General features: G+C 30.6%; 2 protein-coding genes across 4 annotated transcripts; both read right to left on the reverse strand.

The window, feature by feature from the left end:
* Positions 1–282: 282 nt before the first annotated feature.
* Positions 283–4,550, reverse strand: LOC109819201 (type IV inositol polyphosphate 5-phosphatase 9). Of its 3 annotated transcripts, none has more exons than XM_020384838.3 (8): positions 4,222–4,549; positions 3,958–4,103; positions 3,721–3,828; positions 2,874–3,216; positions 2,583–2,767; positions 2,121–2,229; positions 1,472–1,623; positions 283–927 (listed from the first exon to the last, which is right to left on the reverse strand). In XM_020384838.3, the coding sequence occupies exons 3-8, from the start codon at positions 3,771–3,773 to the stop codon at positions 792–794; spliced, it is 978 nt and encodes a 325-aa protein (XP_020240427.1). In that variant the 5' UTR covers positions 3,774–3,828; positions 3,958–4,103; positions 4,222–4,549; the 3' UTR covers positions 283–791. The 3 variants fall into 3 exon arrangements, with proteins under 3 accessions (XP_020240427.1, XP_020240428.1, XP_020240424.1); XM_020384839.3 differs by having other exon boundaries at positions 4,218–4,549; XM_020384835.3 differs by having other exon boundaries at positions 284–927; positions 3,958–4,112; positions 4,222–4,550.
* Positions 4,551–10,360: 5,810 nt separating this feature from the next.
* On the reverse strand, positions 10,361–17,933 carry EDA7 (embryo sac development arrest 7). Its single transcript, XM_020384841.3, has 15 exons — positions 17,686–17,933; positions 17,372–17,562; positions 16,627–16,727; positions 16,442–16,532; positions 16,259–16,317; positions 16,007–16,127; positions 15,655–15,723; positions 14,362–14,414; positions 14,164–14,272; positions 13,424–13,594; positions 13,190–13,348; positions 12,289–12,381; positions 11,977–12,165; positions 11,309–11,505; positions 10,361–11,082 (listed from the first exon to the last, which is right to left on the reverse strand). The coding sequence occupies exons 1-15, from the start codon at positions 17,816–17,818 to the stop codon at positions 10,737–10,739; spliced, it is 2,082 nt and encodes a 693-aa protein (XP_020240430.1). The 5' UTR covers positions 17,819–17,933; the 3' UTR covers positions 10,361–10,736.
* Between the last annotated feature and the right edge of the window lie 745 nt (positions 17,934–18,678).

Below are 18,678 nucleotides of genomic sequence, written 5' to 3' on the forward strand. Positions count from 1 at the left end.
TTTAATTACTTTTGTCTCCTTAAATGATATTTTCTCTATTATAAGATTTTTTTTATAATAATTTTATAAACTATCTATGTGAAATGGCTCAAATGAAATCTATCTATGTGAATAAAATTATCCACATGTGAGATAATATTAATCACCATTAGATATTTCAATAATTACATGATATTATTAACTACTTGTGTTAAATATTTTAATAACCTTACAACCTCATTAACTACATATCAATAATTGCACACGATCACATTCTTTTATTTTTAACTACTTATGAGACCAATTCTCCGAGTTAACAATAACTTTATGGTAGTCACTCCTCTGTTTAAATTCAACTTTTTTTAAACAAAAATATATTTTTCATGAAATACTAAGTAGGATTCCATTACTTTGATGTGCTTTTTTTTAGCTCTGTTTTTGTTTTGTCATTACATTGGAAAATACCCTTTGTAAGTCCTAATACGAGTTTCTTATGAGTTCAAAATACATTTTAAGCAGTATCATAACATAGTAATACAGAATTTGAACAAATTGCTATGCTTCATCTCCAGGTCTCCATGTTCTCCCTTCAAAAAATATTGAGAACAACTCTTGCTGGGGCTTCCTATGAATTCTGACCAAAAATAAATTACAAATGCTTATCCCAATAGACAAATAATCACGTCACACAAAGAATGCAGCTACCATATGCATGTCTTCCTAGAATTCTAAAACCCCATTTGAGAAATGGTACCGTTAGAACTGAAATCTCTTGGACGAAATGCCTTTGTAAGATTTTGAATTATTTTGAGTCATATACAATTCTCTGAGACCTTAATGTCAGCTGTGAACATTGCTCGTACAGGCCTATGATCAGAAAGTCTTGATTCACTCCTGTTGTATTGGATTTGCTTCATTCCCTTCCCAAACCATATTATTCTATCACACCTGCACCACCATCTTGTGGTTAGAGTATCCCATGCTTGCTAAAACTTCATACTTCATATGAATGATTTTCAAGTGGAACTTTGGTTATCTCGTTTTCATAACATATCATCATATGTAAAAGTAATAACCTGTATCACCTACGAGGTGTTGGTAATCATGTTTTTTTAGGAATCATAAATATTGTGAATAATGATTTTTAAGAATGATTAAGATCTATTTATTTAGTCATACATATTTTTAGAAATATGTATATATGTTACATGAAAATCAAAATATTTGTATAAATAAAAGTAACTCAGAAATCTTAAAGTCTCATCTCATCTCATCTCCACATGAGAATAATTTTGTATAAATTTATATAAAAGACATTTCAAGGAAACAATGTCTTAAGAATGTTATCTTTTAAATAATAAATCAAATATGAGAAACTAATGTCTCATTGTACCAAATGTCTCTTAAAGGAAATTTGTTTCTTTTCTTTCTTATACACCATCATGTTCTTCGGGGAAATGAGACTGATCCAAATTGTTTAATATATGCTTACCATGCAGGAGAACGCCTCTTTTTGCTCGCATGCTGCTGATCACAAGCTTGGTAATCTTTAGAATTTGGCTGGTACTTGTATGTTGGTGGAAACTCTATAGCTCCCTCATGCCAACCTTGAAACACATGGCCCTCCATCAGCTCCATCTTGAGCTATATATAATTTGCATGGAGTTTGAAATCTTGATCTTAGAACACTATTGTAACTAAACTATTTGATAAAAAACTTTGCCATTCAAGAATTAACATAAAATGCCTTAAACCGGTTTTAAATCTTGAACTTCAAGAATTGTGGTAAGTAACACTTTGAATTTAGTCTTACGATCTAATTCAATTCCATAAAATCAATTTATAAAGTAATAATTGTTAAAGTCCTGCATGATTATATTAGTCATATATCTAGTTGGTGTGTGATCTAGACACACTTCCTTGTGCTTAATAACAAATTCAAAATAGACTCTAATACTAACTTAAAATTTGGGATTGAAATCTAATTGAATCCCACAAAATTGACTGATAAAGTAGATACCGTCAAAGCCTTATAAAAACTATTACTATATTAGATGTATCTCCGATTAATGTGAGATCTCAACATTAATTAATCCAAAATATTACCATGCAAGAACTAGAAATAACATGATGAGCCTTACCTGATCATGTTTCAACAATGTTTCCCACTCTCTTGTCTTGATCAATGATTGTGTTGCAGAGTCTTGCATATAGATCCTGTAGTTCAAGTCGCCTAGCCAGACTACTCGGCTGCATGAAACCAGGTACTTATTTTAGATGAAGTTCTATTAAATATGTTCAACTCATCTAAACTGATTATCCACCATACAGGTTTCAATCCCAGAAAAGCTCAGGTTTTTTTTATCAAGGATTTGTTATTACAGAAGATAATATTAATAGTGTCATGGTTTACAGATCCAAAATTAATTAAATGTTTCAAACCAAAAATCAATGTTTGAGGAAATTGGAAATAGTTACAGTTCTAATATATAATGATAGAATATCTTCATTGTTTTAAAAAAATGCCTTCTAGTTGATGACTTATTCCTTCAACTTGAATGATAGTTCCCGACAATAATATACAAAATTCAGAATATACTTACTCATGATCAATAATTTTTTGAGGCATATCATTCAAAGGACCAGAAGGGAAGATTGTTCTGGATAATATATCAGTTGCATTAATATTTCTTTGTCTTCGGTCTACTTCTTTCCCACCAGATGCTAGATGACTACATATAAAGCAGAAGCTTGTTTCATGCAAATAAAATCTAATTGATATTGAACCCTGTATTTTAAGAAAAATAAAAAAGAATTAAGAAATCATATTAATGTTTCCAAACTAGTATCTAAAATCTCAAACATGTATTTATTTGGTTAATGTCAAAACAGACCTTGTTTCCTAAGCAACCCAGGATTCCACAACCAACAGATGAGACACTCAAGTGTCTGATAGCTTGATAGAGGTCACATCTAACCCATATGGTAATGAACATTCCCACCATTTGCCTGCTTATGATGCACTGAAAATATTCTCGTCCATGTTCTCCCTCAGTGCAAATGTGTTCCCTCAACGGATATATCTTCTGAGGTTCAACTATTTTATCTTCTTGAACCACCTTTGTTGGTGTTCTATTGTTAAGGGCTGCCCCAATTAGAGAATTCCATTTACTAGGAACTTTTCTGTTTGGGGGACCTAATACATTTGTTGCATTTAGAGGTACAATTTCTTGGAACCTGGTATAACACACATAATGAAATGATAGGAATATAACTGTTTAGTCCATATGTAGTTTGATTCTCTCACATATGTCTTAAGAGACAAAGACTTAAATATATTTTTAATCTCTCAAATTTATAATAAATTTATTATTGATCTCTCAAATTTAAAATTGATCTTTTAAGTCCTTATAATTTCAAAAAAATTTATTTTAGTCTTAACACTAGCAAAATCACACACAGTAACAAATTAAGTCAATTGTGTAGCATCACTTGGATATAATATGATGCTTTTACAAAAAATGACCTCATAAAAAGAATTGTGTGACAGATTCAATAATACTTGGGTTTTATTTCACATATTCATTAATGATATTTGAACAAAAGAGCTAAAATAAGTTTTGTTTCTTTCAAGTTACTGGAACTAAAAATGTTAATTTTAAGTTTGAGGAACCAAAATCAAAATTATTTGATATTTAAGAGATTAAAGACATATCTAAACTAATAACATTAAAAAATTACCCCAGAACATAAATATCAGCTGAACTATTTTTTGTGTCAAGCCAGTCTTCCATGTCCAAGTTCTTGGGTGGTGTAATGCCTCCAATATTCCAAGAACCAACAAAGATCCTAGTGCACATTCATATTCAAATCAGAGTTGCATTCGAGGAAGTATAATATTATACTAAACAAAGCCAGAACAGGAATAAAGTAACATGGAACAATTGTTTAAGAATTTATACTATTATAACCTCATACTTTTTGGTTTGATGATAGAAACATCTTGATTTTGCTGTTGCTTGATTCAAACTACAACTTTCCTTTTTCGGATTTTTATTTTCTTGTTTGAAGTTATCAATGCTTAAGATCTTTCTCAGGATTTTTCTCTCCTTCAGCTTGAAGCCCTGCATGATCTTTGCATGAAATATATTATATACTCATCAAACATAAAGAAAGAACCAAATTGAAAGGAAAGAAGAGATACTAAAAGGGATCTAGGCAGAGAAAGAAAGAGATACCTACTTTTTGCACTCTTTTGTGTTATGTCTTTGCCAATGGTTTTTTACTACAATACTACCGAAGTATAGAAATGGCATATCAAACCAGAGTAAAGCCAGAAAAGAGAGACATGAGATATTAAGAGAAAGGGTTATGGGAGGAGGAAGGGAATTTATAGGGATGAAGAAATGATTGATATTTGGTTGAGGTCTCATGTGCATGTTTCCATGTGCTTGCTAATACTTGATTGCATATTGTTCCACTAGTATTGTTTCCAAGCATAAAATAAATCCAATGGCAAGTTCAATAGCATACTGCTATGTGAAAGTTAAAGTTTAGTTGCACCAATTTGCCTAGCACTTGTGGTACCTGACCTAGTAACATGGAAAAGTGATTGAGTAAAGTCATTCGAATTGAGACCCCACTTTGCTCCATGATTTTATTTAATTATTATTATTATTATTATTATTTTTAATCATAGTATAACCTATAGATACAACATATTTGTCGCTTGAAGTAATGATTAATATCTATTGAATATCATAAATGTATATAAGATGGATATTTCACTCTCAACATAATATATTTTATACTTTTTTTTTTAATATAATTTATTTATATTCAAAGTCACATATCAAATTCTGATCAATTTAATTATAGTTTGAATAAATATATGTTTGGGTTTCATATCAAGTTGTCAGTATTTTCATTGCACTCCTTTCGACCTGCCCATGTGCAACAATCAACATCCTATCCCTCAAAGTGAATTCATTGTAAGGGACAATCCCATTTGAATGATAGCTAACATAGGCTTAGCTAAAGTTATAGTTATGTTATGCCCAGAATTATCGTAGATTAAGCATTTTTGTTTTAAATTTGTCTAACAATGACATGACACTGCATGCGTCACAACTGATAAATTTTATTTGTTTAGGTACAAAATTCCAAATTCATTGAATGAAAGAAGGATATATAAGTAAATAGTTACTTTGTTCCCGAAAATGATAATGATGTTTCATTGGTCGCCTTAAACTAAAAAAGAAAATTAAATAAATTTTTAGCAGGTTAAATAAGCCTTTTAAATTTGTTTATTCATTGTCATTTGAGTTATATATATATATATATATATATATATATATATATATATGAGGAGGGTTCAAATTGAACAACTTGAAAGTAATCAAAGTGTTCATATTTTAGTATATTTTACAATGTATATGTTACGTCAATTTTGTTTTATGAGAATGAAGTATCAAATCATCTTAATAAATTAAATATAAAATTTGATATATATGATCTAAGAGATATGAACTTTCAATCTAACAGTTGAATTTTCAAAATTCATATTTAATATAAAGTTATTGAGGGGTGTAACACTTAGTAAAAGTTACACCGGTGTCGTTTGAATCCTCCTCTCTCTCTCTCTATATATATATATATAAGGAAGGATTCGTTTATTCCAAGAGTAAGTCTATCTAGGCTTACTCTGTTCAATAACTCATGGTTCTACATTAAATTTTAACGATTCAACTGTTGAATTTAAAGTCTTAAAACATAAATCAAATTTGCAAATTTTAAAAAAATTTGAAAGTCATTTGATATTTTGTTTCATAAATTTAAATCAATATATAAAATAATTTTATAATTATCTGTCGATTTGAATTAATAAAATAAAGTATCAAATGGTTTTTAAATTTTTTTTAAAATTTGTAGATTGAATTTATGCATTAAGAACTTTAAATTCACTAGTTGGACCATTGAATTTAATGTAGAACATGAGTTATTTAATGGAGTAAGTCTAGGTAGACTTACTCCTAAAGTAAACGAATCTCTTCTCTCTCTTTCTATCTATCTATATATATATATATATATATATATATATATATAGAGATGAAGGAGCAAATAACATGTGTAACTTTCACCAACTATTACATTACCTTATAACTTTATATTAAAATTGAATTTTGTCAATCCAACCATTAAATTATAATTTCACATTACCTTGTATATTTATGCTAAATTTTGTTAAAATTAAACAACAATTAAAATATAATCAAATTATTCATGTTTTAATATATTTTAAAATTTATATATTGCATTAATTTTGATCTGTATGAATGAGATATAAATCGTTTAGCATTATTATAAAATTTTGTATATATATATAATATAAAAATAATAAACTTTTAATTTAAAGATAAATTATTTTAAAAAATATTTAATATAAAATTATTAAGTAATATAGTCGATAATAAAAATTACACTAATATTATTTAATTTTATATATATATATATATATATATATATATATATATATATGTTAAATTTTCTATGAATTAGATCACGGGTTTCCATTTTTTTTAGACACAAGATGATGGCTTTGATGTGGAAAGTGTGACTCCATTCATGTTAGGAGTTGACTATTTTTCCAAATTTGGTAGTAAATTATTGCTCCCAATGAATGATTGTAGTAATATTATACTAAAAAATGTTACGAGATATACAAGTGTCAAATTCATAGCCCCAACACATGATATTTATATTAAACAAATCCAAGACATAATTGAACTATGGACCGACCATTTTCTTCTAAAATCTTAGAAAGACAAAAGGGGGAAAATGTTAAACCGTGAGGAATGGTATCATCACGCAAACCCTTTCCTAGGTTTGATATTGACATTCATTTAGGGTTCTCTATCGCAGTGCTAGTTTCTGTATTCCTCCTATACACCTTTCTTCATCATTTTATTATTATGACATGACATAGGAAAACAACCTTGTTATCGTCGGTTCATATCATATAACTTATTTTATTCTTCATATCAAACAAATTTTTACCAAGTTTAAGTCCAATAACATGATATAGAATTGTAGCTGTCTAAACATTCAAGAATGGTCATGTCATTTTTATCAAAAGTCAGCAATAATAATGCCGAACTTGAGGTGTGCACTAACCATACCAGCAATAGATATGACACATTTTTATATTATGTAGCCTCTAGCTAGGTTTCATCATATTCGGAAGTATTCATTCTCCAACACAAGTTGTGTACACTTCACATATATAGTCTCTCTTACATGACACATAACTGCCCATTGTGCCAGCATTAAATTATTAGATTAGCATATAACATAACAACTTTGGTATTGCACAAAACGTTTCTCATAAATTGTATACATATACGAACATTTCATAATCTATGATACAGTCCTATAGTTTCTTTTTTCTTTCCTCGTCTCATCAATGGTCTTTCTTCACCTTGTGGAGTATTTATTACAGACCCTTTGTGCAAAAAATAAAAATAAAAAAAAATAGAGAGAAAGAGAGATCATACATTCATGTTGTTTTCAAGTCATATAGCTGTGAATCACGTTACGCGCCAAATTAATACCTATATCCAAATTTCAATATGTTTTTAAGTTTATGGATTAAACAATTCGTTTGGTTAATTGTCATTTTATGATGGGACAATTTAAATTTTTAAGATATTGTTTAATTTAGTAAGATATTGTTTAATGTTTAGAATTAAAATATTTGTAATAATTTTAAGAATTTGTTTATCTTTTTTAAGACTAGACAATAAATAAAGACTCTTTAGATAAAAAAAATTACCTGATTTATAGAAGAAGTCATCTTAAATGAGATAAAAAAACTTATAAAGGAAAGTTTATCAAATTTTACTAGTAAACTTGTGAATGAGACATCAAATTTTATCAAAAAAATTTGTGAAAGAAGCTTTGCTAAATTTCTTTTGAATACCATAGTAACAAAATAATAACCCTCAACTAAAACAAGAGATGCAAAATCACAAGTAAAAATTAGAGAAATATTTTTGAGAAATTACAATTTCTCTCTAAATACAAGGAGAAAATAATAACACTCTCTCTTATAATAATATAATACACTCACTTTGACACACTCTAACTTCTAACTGAGGAAAAACAATTTTAGGATGGTAAAAATGAAACATGGGAGGTACTTTTTACAGGGACGGATGGAACATGACTATTAATGCATGGTACCTCCCAACAAGCTACTTATAGAAATTTTACAACATATCTCTTCTTTTTGTTGTCTCAAAATGACTCTACATTTATATGACTTCATAGTTTTGCCATAAATCTTTTGTGAAAACTTTTATTTATAAAACTTGTGAAGAAATTTTTTTAAATTTCATCCATAAAATTTAAAAGAAAGATTTTCAAAAAAAAATACACACACATAGATCATACATATACAAAATTTTATATTAATCGAAAATAATTTAATACTTCATTTCTATAGAACAAAATTAACGTAATATATACATTTTAAAATATAATAAAATACAAATACTTTAATTACTTTCAAATTGTTGTTTAATTTTAACAAAATTTGATAAAAATATATAAGATATTATGAATTTATAATTTAATGGTTGAACCGATAAAGTTCATATTTAATTAAAAGTTATTAAGTTGTGTAATATATATATATATATATAATATTTTAAGTTAATGAATATCTTTATGATCGTAAGTATGAGAAATTAAATTATGTTAAATAAATTTTATATAATCTTTTTTTTAATTTTTTTTAATTTTTTATGATATTTTTGTGTATTCTCTCTTAAAGAAAAAAATAATTTTATTTGTTCCCAACATTTTAAAGTTATGATCAAGGAAGACCCTTGCATTATTTGGGAAGCTACGTGAAGTTGAGAACCCAATTAAGGAAGTCGAAATCTGAAGAATTCAAGCTTCACGGTGATTGAGATGCCACCCATGTCTATTATATCATTGATTTTCTTATAAATATTTTATCTTATAAAATATACTTCATCGCAGGGAGTCAAATTCAAATACTATACTATTTCTCGATGATATTAATTATTCTAAAATGTGATGACATGCCAAGGTTATTTGTTTTCCTAATTTACACAGCTTAAGCAATAGCCTTGTGCACTCACAGTTTTAAAACTCAAACTTAAAATTACATATTAAATTAAAATAACTTTTTACAAGTTGATACACGTCTTCTCGTTATGAGTTTTGTTAAATGTGAATATATACAACTTGTTACTTTGTATTAGACTTTATTTGGTAGGAGAAGAAAAATATACCATTACTTAAGCGACTAAAATGTTGAATACAAATATACAATGCACAAAATAAGGAATGGAAGAAAACAATTAGCCAGACTCCTAAAATATCATTCTTTTTTATGAATCCCTATGTATAAAACGCAAATAGATATCTTACACGATAATCATTATAAAAAAAATCTCTTCAATGAAGAAATTTTTAGAGTTTTTTAATTTCATTTTTATTTATCGACCTTTATGTAAGCGAGAATGTTAAACGTGAGAATATTTTTAAAAAAATTTCTAATAGAAAAGAGTTTTTAAGTTTTTTTTTTAACTTATTTGATTCAATTTTTATTTATCGTAATTATTTATACATTAAATATTAATATTTTAAAATAAATTATTAATAAATAAAAAATAACTTTGTACTATAATATTATTTATTTATCTTAAATCTAAAATATAAGTTATATGTTTAAAATACTTATTTATATAAACTTAAACATGATGTATATATTCAAACAATATTTATGTGAAACATAATTTATTATAAATTTTTGTTATATATAATACATATTCAATCTGTACAATACACAAACTAAAATTTAATTTGTAAAAAAAGAGAATAAGACAAAATTAAATAAGTATAAAAACCAAAATATCTTTATTTTACATTTTTTTCATTTGCATATTTGTCATTCTATTTACAGATCTCTTTTTTCTTCTATTTTTTACATAACCAAATAACTTTAAAAATTACTTCATTTTTTTTTCTTTTCTAAACCAATTTCACCTTAGTAAATTTCTTCACCCCACTTTTACCCGCCAGATGTCACACTAGCATTAACCAACTACATAAATTCACATCCGAACCTACTCGATCACTTCAAGGCTATTAAAAAAACCACTTGGCTAACCCCATTATTTACAATATATACCAAAATTATATTATACACAAAAGAAAACTAAAATTACACATACTCCTACCCTTACTGAATAAATAATATCATAAACTTAAAAGCCTTTTCTATTCTCGCCGATAAGTTATATGTTGTGCCAGAATGTACGTAGTGGGTGATTTAATGCATCAATCCAAGTTTTGATGAAGATAACAAATTGTGTTATAATCTCATTTGAAGGGAGCTAAATCCCTATGATTAACATTTGATTACTCATACCTCTTCCCCTTTCCTTGTTTTTTGAAAAAACAAAACTGTAACAATTTAAGGTAGGTTCCACACAATAGTTAATGTTGACTGAGCATCCAAAAATAGGGGGGAAAGAACACAATTGTAAATAATAATTGAACAGTTTAAGATGCTAGGCTACACACGATGCATCAAAGATCACGAGGCCCTGCAGCCATGTCTTCCCTGGGCGCCTTCAGAGCCCACAGGACCATACATGGATGGAAAACTGAGCCATAAAGATCAAAGGAAGAATCTAATTCCAATTAGATTATGTAAATGGTCATTATCGACGTCCACGTCCCCTTCTTCCATTCCCACGTTTCCCTCTCCCTCCTCCTCTCCCTTGACCACGAAACACTGGTTTGTTAGGCTTAAGCCCCAAGGATTGAACTCCCCTCTTTTTCCTGGGTTCTTCCTCGTCTTCCTTGTACTTAGCTGAGCTTCTTGTGGTGAAAGTGATTTCCCGTGATCCTCCTGGACCCTGCTTAACACCATTTGGAACATGAGAAGATTGATGGTCATCTTTGAGAGCTGCCACTCTGTCTCCTATAGGAAGTGAGTCCTCCCCTGCAAGTGATTTTTGGCTCCAGAATGCTTCTGCATGCTGCTCATTCTTAATTTCATACATTCTGCATATTATGTAAAAATGCATCAGTAATTAATAATTAAAAGATATACAACAAAATAAACAACTCCATATTTCATACACATGCGACCAATATTTTATCAAATCTCATAAAGAAAATGTCATTGATTATAGAAATTTTGATAAAATGCTCCAAATCCTAACAGAGCACCCTATTTACCATCATAAAGAGAGAAACCAAACCTTAAAAAATGGTAACAGATTCTCACCTTGGAACCCGAGCTTTCTCTTTCATTCCATTCGTAAGTTCATCCTGAGAGGATGTTGATGCATCAGAATCACCTAGACTTTGATCATCATCTGACATGATAGGTTCAAAATGTTCCTTTAACAAGGAAGTTTGCTTCTTAGAACCCATGGGATGTAAGGCCAGATATTCTTGCGAAGAATCCTTAATCTCAAAATCCTGAAACCGAATAAGTTGTATAACTGTAAGAAAGAGAATATGTTTCATTTAAAGAAAAAGCAGTCATAACAATCAAATTACATGGATCCACAAAATTTCCCGTCATTTGCATTCAAATATATATTTATGCTGGAGTAGAATTTGAAATTTGTGATCAGCAGTTTTAGTATGAATAAATTTACATTGAGCATCCACAAGAAATTTAAAATGATATGCTCAACTGTGGGCTGAAAAGATCAGTCCAACAATGATATATATCTGGATGCCAAAATTTGGATACATCATTAATCACGATACGTGTGTGCTTTAAATCCAATTAAAGCCATTGAGGATGGTGGAAAGATAACATGTTTAAATGTAGCCAGCTTCCAGCTGTGAGAAGTATCTTGAAACTTGTTGAATAATAGGACCGACAAGATAGGATAAAGCCATTAAAAAGACAAACAAATAGCAGATTTCAGATTACAGTACCTTATTTGTAAATATCGCTTTAAATCGCTCATCTTGAAGATCTTGCATGCTAAGCCCTTTCTTTTTCTTAGATGCCTTTTTAGGTTCTTCTTCCTCATCATCATCACCTCTCTTCTCATTTTCAGCTTCTTCACTTTCTAGGAGGCGAGCTGCAAGAGCCCGATTAACTTTGGGCAATTTTTTCCTGACCTGCGAGGAGAATGATTCAGGCATTGCAATGGATTAATATTCCAACCAACATCATTCGATCACCCTTACCTATGTAAAATATGAAAAGAAAACAAAAATGATTAGTGAAGGAATAGATTCTACCGTGATTCGTGAGGCGCGCTCAGCTTCCATCTTTTCTCGTTTCTGCTGTTCAATATAAGCTTCATATTCAAAAGGATCTGCCAGCGCTTTCGCCTATAAAAAAATAGATGCATCAAGATACGATAAAAACGGAATCTAGGTAACATATATATATATATATATATATATATATATATATATATATATATATATGAGAAACAAAGAAAGTACAACTAAGCAGAGGATCAGATATCCTCCAAAACAGAAAAGGCAAAACACAACGAAGGAAAAAATCTAGATATCTAGTCTTTTTGCATACAAGAAAAGTAAACTTCCTTGAAACAGCTACGCGCAAAGCATCAGATAGAACTTAGAAGTCACAAACACAGCCCCATGCAAAATCAAATTTTAAGGGCAAAGAGACATTTTTGAAAATGTGAGCATCTCCCTCCAACCAATACACCATAGACATACCACACACCGACACAATTTGGCCTCCTTTTTCTACCGAAGGCATGGGACGAACCAAGAAAAACTGCTCCAATAAGGAAAGCACTCAATGTTCATCCAACATACCAAACATGTTATTCCAAAGGAAATTAGCCAGTTTACAATGTAAAATTATACATGGCTTACAGCAATAAATTAAAATGAGATATAGGCAAGTAAAGGATCACCATCATGAAGCTTGCTCCAGTTCTTAAATGTTTTGACACATAAGATGCCAATTACTCTGTGTCTTTTTCCACTAAGCTAGTAAATTAAACAGTTTTTCGTTTACTAATTTAACATGATCAAAAAATTCACCGAAAAACTAGAAATGTAAAACATTCAGTTAGGCTCTTGAGGGAAGAAAAGATATCAGCTTTTCAATAACTCAAGACATACATGTAAATAAGAAAATATGTCAAGGAGAACGAACCTTTTTGTATAATGCATGATTAATAAAGAACCCATGCATGTAGGCTCTAAGTAGATTGGTGCCAATCAGGTTGGTCAAATTTAACCTCTCAAGCTCCTCCTTTGTCAAAAATTTGTAGTGATCATAAATAGTTGTTTGTCCACTATTGTCTAGCTCCTCCTGTAAAAATAGTTATAATATCACAACAAAGATAACTAGACCAGAAATCTAATAATCAAAATAATAAGAACATACAGTGAAATTCTCTAGGGAAGAACACCACTTTGGAGCAGGTCCAAGCGAGGGTATGAAGTAAGATGGTATTTGGCTACAGTCCAAGGCCAGCAATATCAAGCCACTACCAGGAAATGTACACACATCATTTATTGTTCCTGTTGCTGGCTCAATGCTAGTCAAGCCTTCTCCCTGGAAACAGATTGATTAATCACACACCCACGCTGATGAAAAATACAATCTAAATGCAGTTATTACCAAAATGTTTAGGAACAAGAGATTCTGTTCTCATTGAAAAATAATATTAATATTTATGCACTTACAATTTAGTTTAGATATTGCAAAAGCATATTATCAAGAAAAGCTCTTTAGTGATGACTAACAAGTGAACAATAAGAAGGTAATAAATAGAATATTATTATAAATTTAAATCATTTTCAATTGGCAAAAATAAACTTTCGTATTTATCCAACCAATTAAAGATTGGAGAAATTTGCTGAAAAAACACCTTAAGATAATTTTGGTAAAGACTATCTCCAAAATATAGAACGTAGCTGTCCCAACATATCACAATTGAATTCTTGAAATCAATCAAGACACGCAATAAATATTATTGATCACTCTTTCTCCTATGCAAAACAGACACTACAAAGCACAATTTTAATGAATGAAAATAAACATGACGCGGGCGTACAGATCAATATGGAGAAAAACAGTTGAACTATTAATCTGAAATATGAGAGTAGGAGCCAATTCTCTACCGTTTCAGGATCCCATATCCTAACAACATGATTATCACTGGTAATCAGCATTGGTTGTTCATAGTTAAGAGTACGATGCCACTTAATATCCAATATTGAACTGCCATACCTGTAAGACAATTTTTAACCCACCAATAATTAAAGATATATGTATTTTTAATACAAACATAAATTTTTCAAATGAGGATGTCAACTTACATATGATCCTGTATTCGTATGGGATGTGACGAGCGCAGATCATAGATGAGGACCTGCATATGCAATATTAAATGTATAAATATCCAGGTTCAAGGGGAAACATACACATGAAAATTTTGTTAAAAAAGTAAAATTGTGTTCCACCAGGACTCAAGGAGAGCCTCTTTTCTGCTAAAAGTGATAAAGATTTGCCTTATAATTAGCATTTAGAAAAAAATACAGAAAACTACTCTGTCCTCTATGCTGCCACAAGCAGTATGTCCTACCTACATTTTGTATTTACTTTTTAAATCAGCTACCTACCCTCTGAGGTTTAGTCATTTTCATACAAGTAGTATGTCCTACCTACATTTTGTATAAATATCCAGGTTCAAGGGGGAACATACACATGGAAATTTTGTTAAGAAAGTAAAATTGTGTTCCCACCAGGATTCAAGGAGAGCCTTTTCTGCTAGAAGTGATAAAGATTTGCCTTATAAATAGCATTTAGAAAAAAATACAGAAAACTACTACCTCTTCTATGCTGCCACAAGAAGTATGTCCTACCTACAATTTGTGTTTACTTTTTAAACCAGCTAATACCCTCTGAGGTTTAGTCATTAGCATATAAATAAACTAGGGATCATGTAAAAGGCAATAGCTTATCTTCTGTCACTTTAAAATCCAACTACTCTTTGGGCCCAGTAATAAACCTCCTGTTAAGTGATATCAAACCATTCTTGGACTTCCAATTAACAACTAAAGTTTTTATACGACTTAGTGCTTGACATGGTATCAAAATCAGAAAAGATGAAATTGTGAATATTTGATTTTTGGTGCCCCTTATTGCTCATTACAAAATCAAATTTCAGCACTAGGTATAGTAGGCCTACACATTATCCACACCTCAAACTCAATAGGCCATTGCACATTACGAGGTAACTTCAAGCCACACACTTCGACTATTGGGGGTTTCTGTATGTCTATTTTATGTCACTGAAGAATGTATGGAGTATAATGTATGTTGTAGAATTCCTTGTCAAAGATATAAAACCATTCATGGAACTCCACTTGATAGATTCAGCTTTTGGAAGAGTTGGCCCATAAGCCCGGCTTGGTCTTAATTGTATACATCCACATTTGCAAAACTATATCATGGGATGAATACAAGCTTTCCTTACAATCTTATATATATATAGTCGAGACTATGTTCAACTCAATCACAAAGAGGGCAGTGAAAGTACTACAAAATTTGCCACAACTGTCCCAATAACGACACAAGTCATACAATCTATCAAGTAAGTAGCATCATACCTTTCCAGCACTACTTCCAACAGCCATTATGAAACCGCCGTCTCCCTCAAACTCCAATGCAGTGACCTCCTACAAATATGGAAAGATTAATAATAAAGATGTTAATTGCACAACAAAATTTACCAAGAAATCTATAACCTCAATTTTGATTATGATATGGAAACGAGGAAGGGATATTTTGTCCTGCCCATTTGAAACTTGTGTGCATAAATAGATGGGCAGCAGGTCACATACATGATTTTTCCCTTATAACAACAGCTCAAGCACATCAAATATAAAAAAAAATCTTAATCCATTCTCACAATATTCTAATGCCTTGAAATATGCTACTGTGAGAGAGAAGAAATGCTACCTGGTCAACATCACCACTAGGTCCAACAGCATCAATTCTACCAACTGAGGATCTCACACGCATGTCAAAGCATTCCACAGCACCATCTTCTCCACCACAGGCAACTAATCCATGAAGCTTACTAAAATTAAGACAAGATTCAATTCCAGTGCTTTAATACATAATTGCAAGGTACATAAACAAAATATGCTAAGCTTTAACAATTGAAGAAAATAAAGCAGGGTAAATCAATATTTAAGTTCCGGTAATTACCTTCGACATACTACATTCAATGCAGGGGACTGTGTGGTAAGTGAGGAGAGAAATCGCCCCTGACAAGTCAGAGAAAGCAGCTTTCCAGTTTACGTATTTTTTCCCCAAAACTCGACCAATATAAAAAAGGTATCTACACACTACTAAAAATGTTATCAAAACAGAAAGTTATAGGCTAAACACCTGCTCTAAATTAATTCTGTACAGATCTGGGGACGAAGCCGCACAAAGCAAGTCACAAGACCAGCAGTCATAAGCAATATCCCTCCCCATCCTACCAAATGACAACAATGAACAACCATTTTTCAGCACAAATCACGCATTAAACCCCAAGAGCAACCAATACACATAAAGCCTAGAGAAAAAACCTTGGAATCCGCAAACTGTAGTGCTTTCCATATTTTGCGTGCAGATTAACAGAGCGATCAGCACATAAAAATGCAATTTTCGAATAGTCATCTGACAGAACCTATACCAGCAAAATTAATAAGTTACCTCAACCAACCAATCCCTCTGTAAAAGATTGCTTACAGCTCACAAAGACAACAAAAACATTAAGCAGGGTAAAGTTGTAAACATAAACAAAAGGAAGCACAAAAATCATGGGAAAATAAACCTATCTCTTCCACAATCCTATTTCAATTAAAGCTACACAGTTACCTCAAACAACCAAACCCTTGGTAAAAGATCGCTTACAAGTTACACGCAAAGAAAACATTCTAATGTAAACAAACAAAATGAAGCACAACAATTATTGAAATTATGGAATATAAACCTAACTTTCTATTTCAATTGAAGCTATGCGGTTGCAGCTACCTCAACCTCAACCAAGCAATCCCTCTTTAATAGACCGCTTACAATTTACAAACCGAAAGACACTATCAATGAATGTAAACATAAATATAACGAAGCACAACAACTACTGGAACTGTTATATAATAAACCTAACATTTAATTTGAATTGAAGCTACGCAGTTCCTCTGTAACTATAAAATAGCTTAGAATTTACAAACGCAGAGAAAATATGAACGAATGTAGATATAGATAAAGTGAGGCTTAGCAACAAGCGGAACATATAAACCTAAATTTTTATCGAGGTTAGTTATGGAGTACCTGAAAATCAACAATCTCGGAATCCAAGTGGCGTTCGAACTTCAAGCCTAGCTCCCTGACCTCGTAGACCTTGACTTGCGGCGGGTAAATGCCGGAAGCTATGATATACTCGGCGTTGGGAGTGGCCTTGATTTTGGTGGCGGCGGTGGTGAAGCGCAAGTCCTCGAGAAGTTGAAGGTTCTGCGTGTAACCTGAAAGGAGAAGGAGGAAGCGTGTGAGAGAAGACGAAGAAGAAGAAAAATGAATGAATGAATGAATGAATGAATGAATGAATGAATGAATGAATGAATGAGAAGAGGTGAGAGGTTAGTTACTTTTGACGTTGCGATGAGATTGCTGCTTCTTAGAGGGGAGCCAGGAAGCGAGCGATGGTTGCTGCGACGCTATGGTGTACATCTTGACGCCGTTTATTAACGTCGACTTCATGCCGCCGTCACGCGTCGCCATTGTTAGTGAGTAGAGTGTCTGTGATTGCTATGGAACGGCCAAGAGGAGGTGGAGGCAGGGTTTCGGGTTTCGGGTTTCCTTGCAGTCGCTGCGATGCCCACTATTTTTTCTTCTTTGCTTTTTTCTCGCTCTTATATTTTTCGCTAAAATATATTTTATTTCCATATTTATTAATTTTTTTTAATAAAGATGTATAATTTCTTTTCATCAATCCTTATAGTCAAATATTTTATTTTTACAATAAAATATTTTTATATAATTAATAAATATAATAATAATCTTTTTACTATATTCTAACATTATGTTTTTTACGAAAAAGATACAAAGCAAATAACGGGAGACTATAATAATAGATGGGAAGACATAATTTTGTTGGCTTGTTTAGCAAGAGATAAATTAGAGAAAAATTTTTACATACATAAAACTTACGATTTTATATTTTTCTGCAAAAATGAGTGAAAATAGGAGGAGAGATTGAGGTTATTTTGTATTTACACTGCTATTCTTTAAAATGTGGATCCCTTTATTCAAATGTATGGTAATTTTTATTCAAATAATTTGTTTGGTATTTGAATAAGAGGATAATTTATTTAAATTTGGTGTTTTTATTTGAATATATTTATTTTATTTAAATGACTTACTTTATTGGAATGTGATTTGTTTGTTATTTGAATAAGTTCTTATATTTTGAAATTTTATTCGAATAAATGACTTGTTTGTTTGAATAAACCACTTCGAAAACATTGTTTTATTCAAATTAACATGTTGCTTATTAAAATAAACAATAATTTTATTGGATACATAACTTAAAGGTTGATATTGTTATTTAATTATAATTTTTTTATTTTTGTCATTCAAAT

This window comes from Cajanus cajan, chromosome 1, assembly GCF_000230855.2.
Source record: "Cajanus cajan strain Asha chromosome 1, NIPB_CcT2T_4, whole genome shotgun sequence".
NCBI classification, from domain to species: domain Eukaryota; kingdom Viridiplantae; phylum Streptophyta; class Magnoliopsida; order Fabales; family Fabaceae; genus Cajanus; species Cajanus cajan.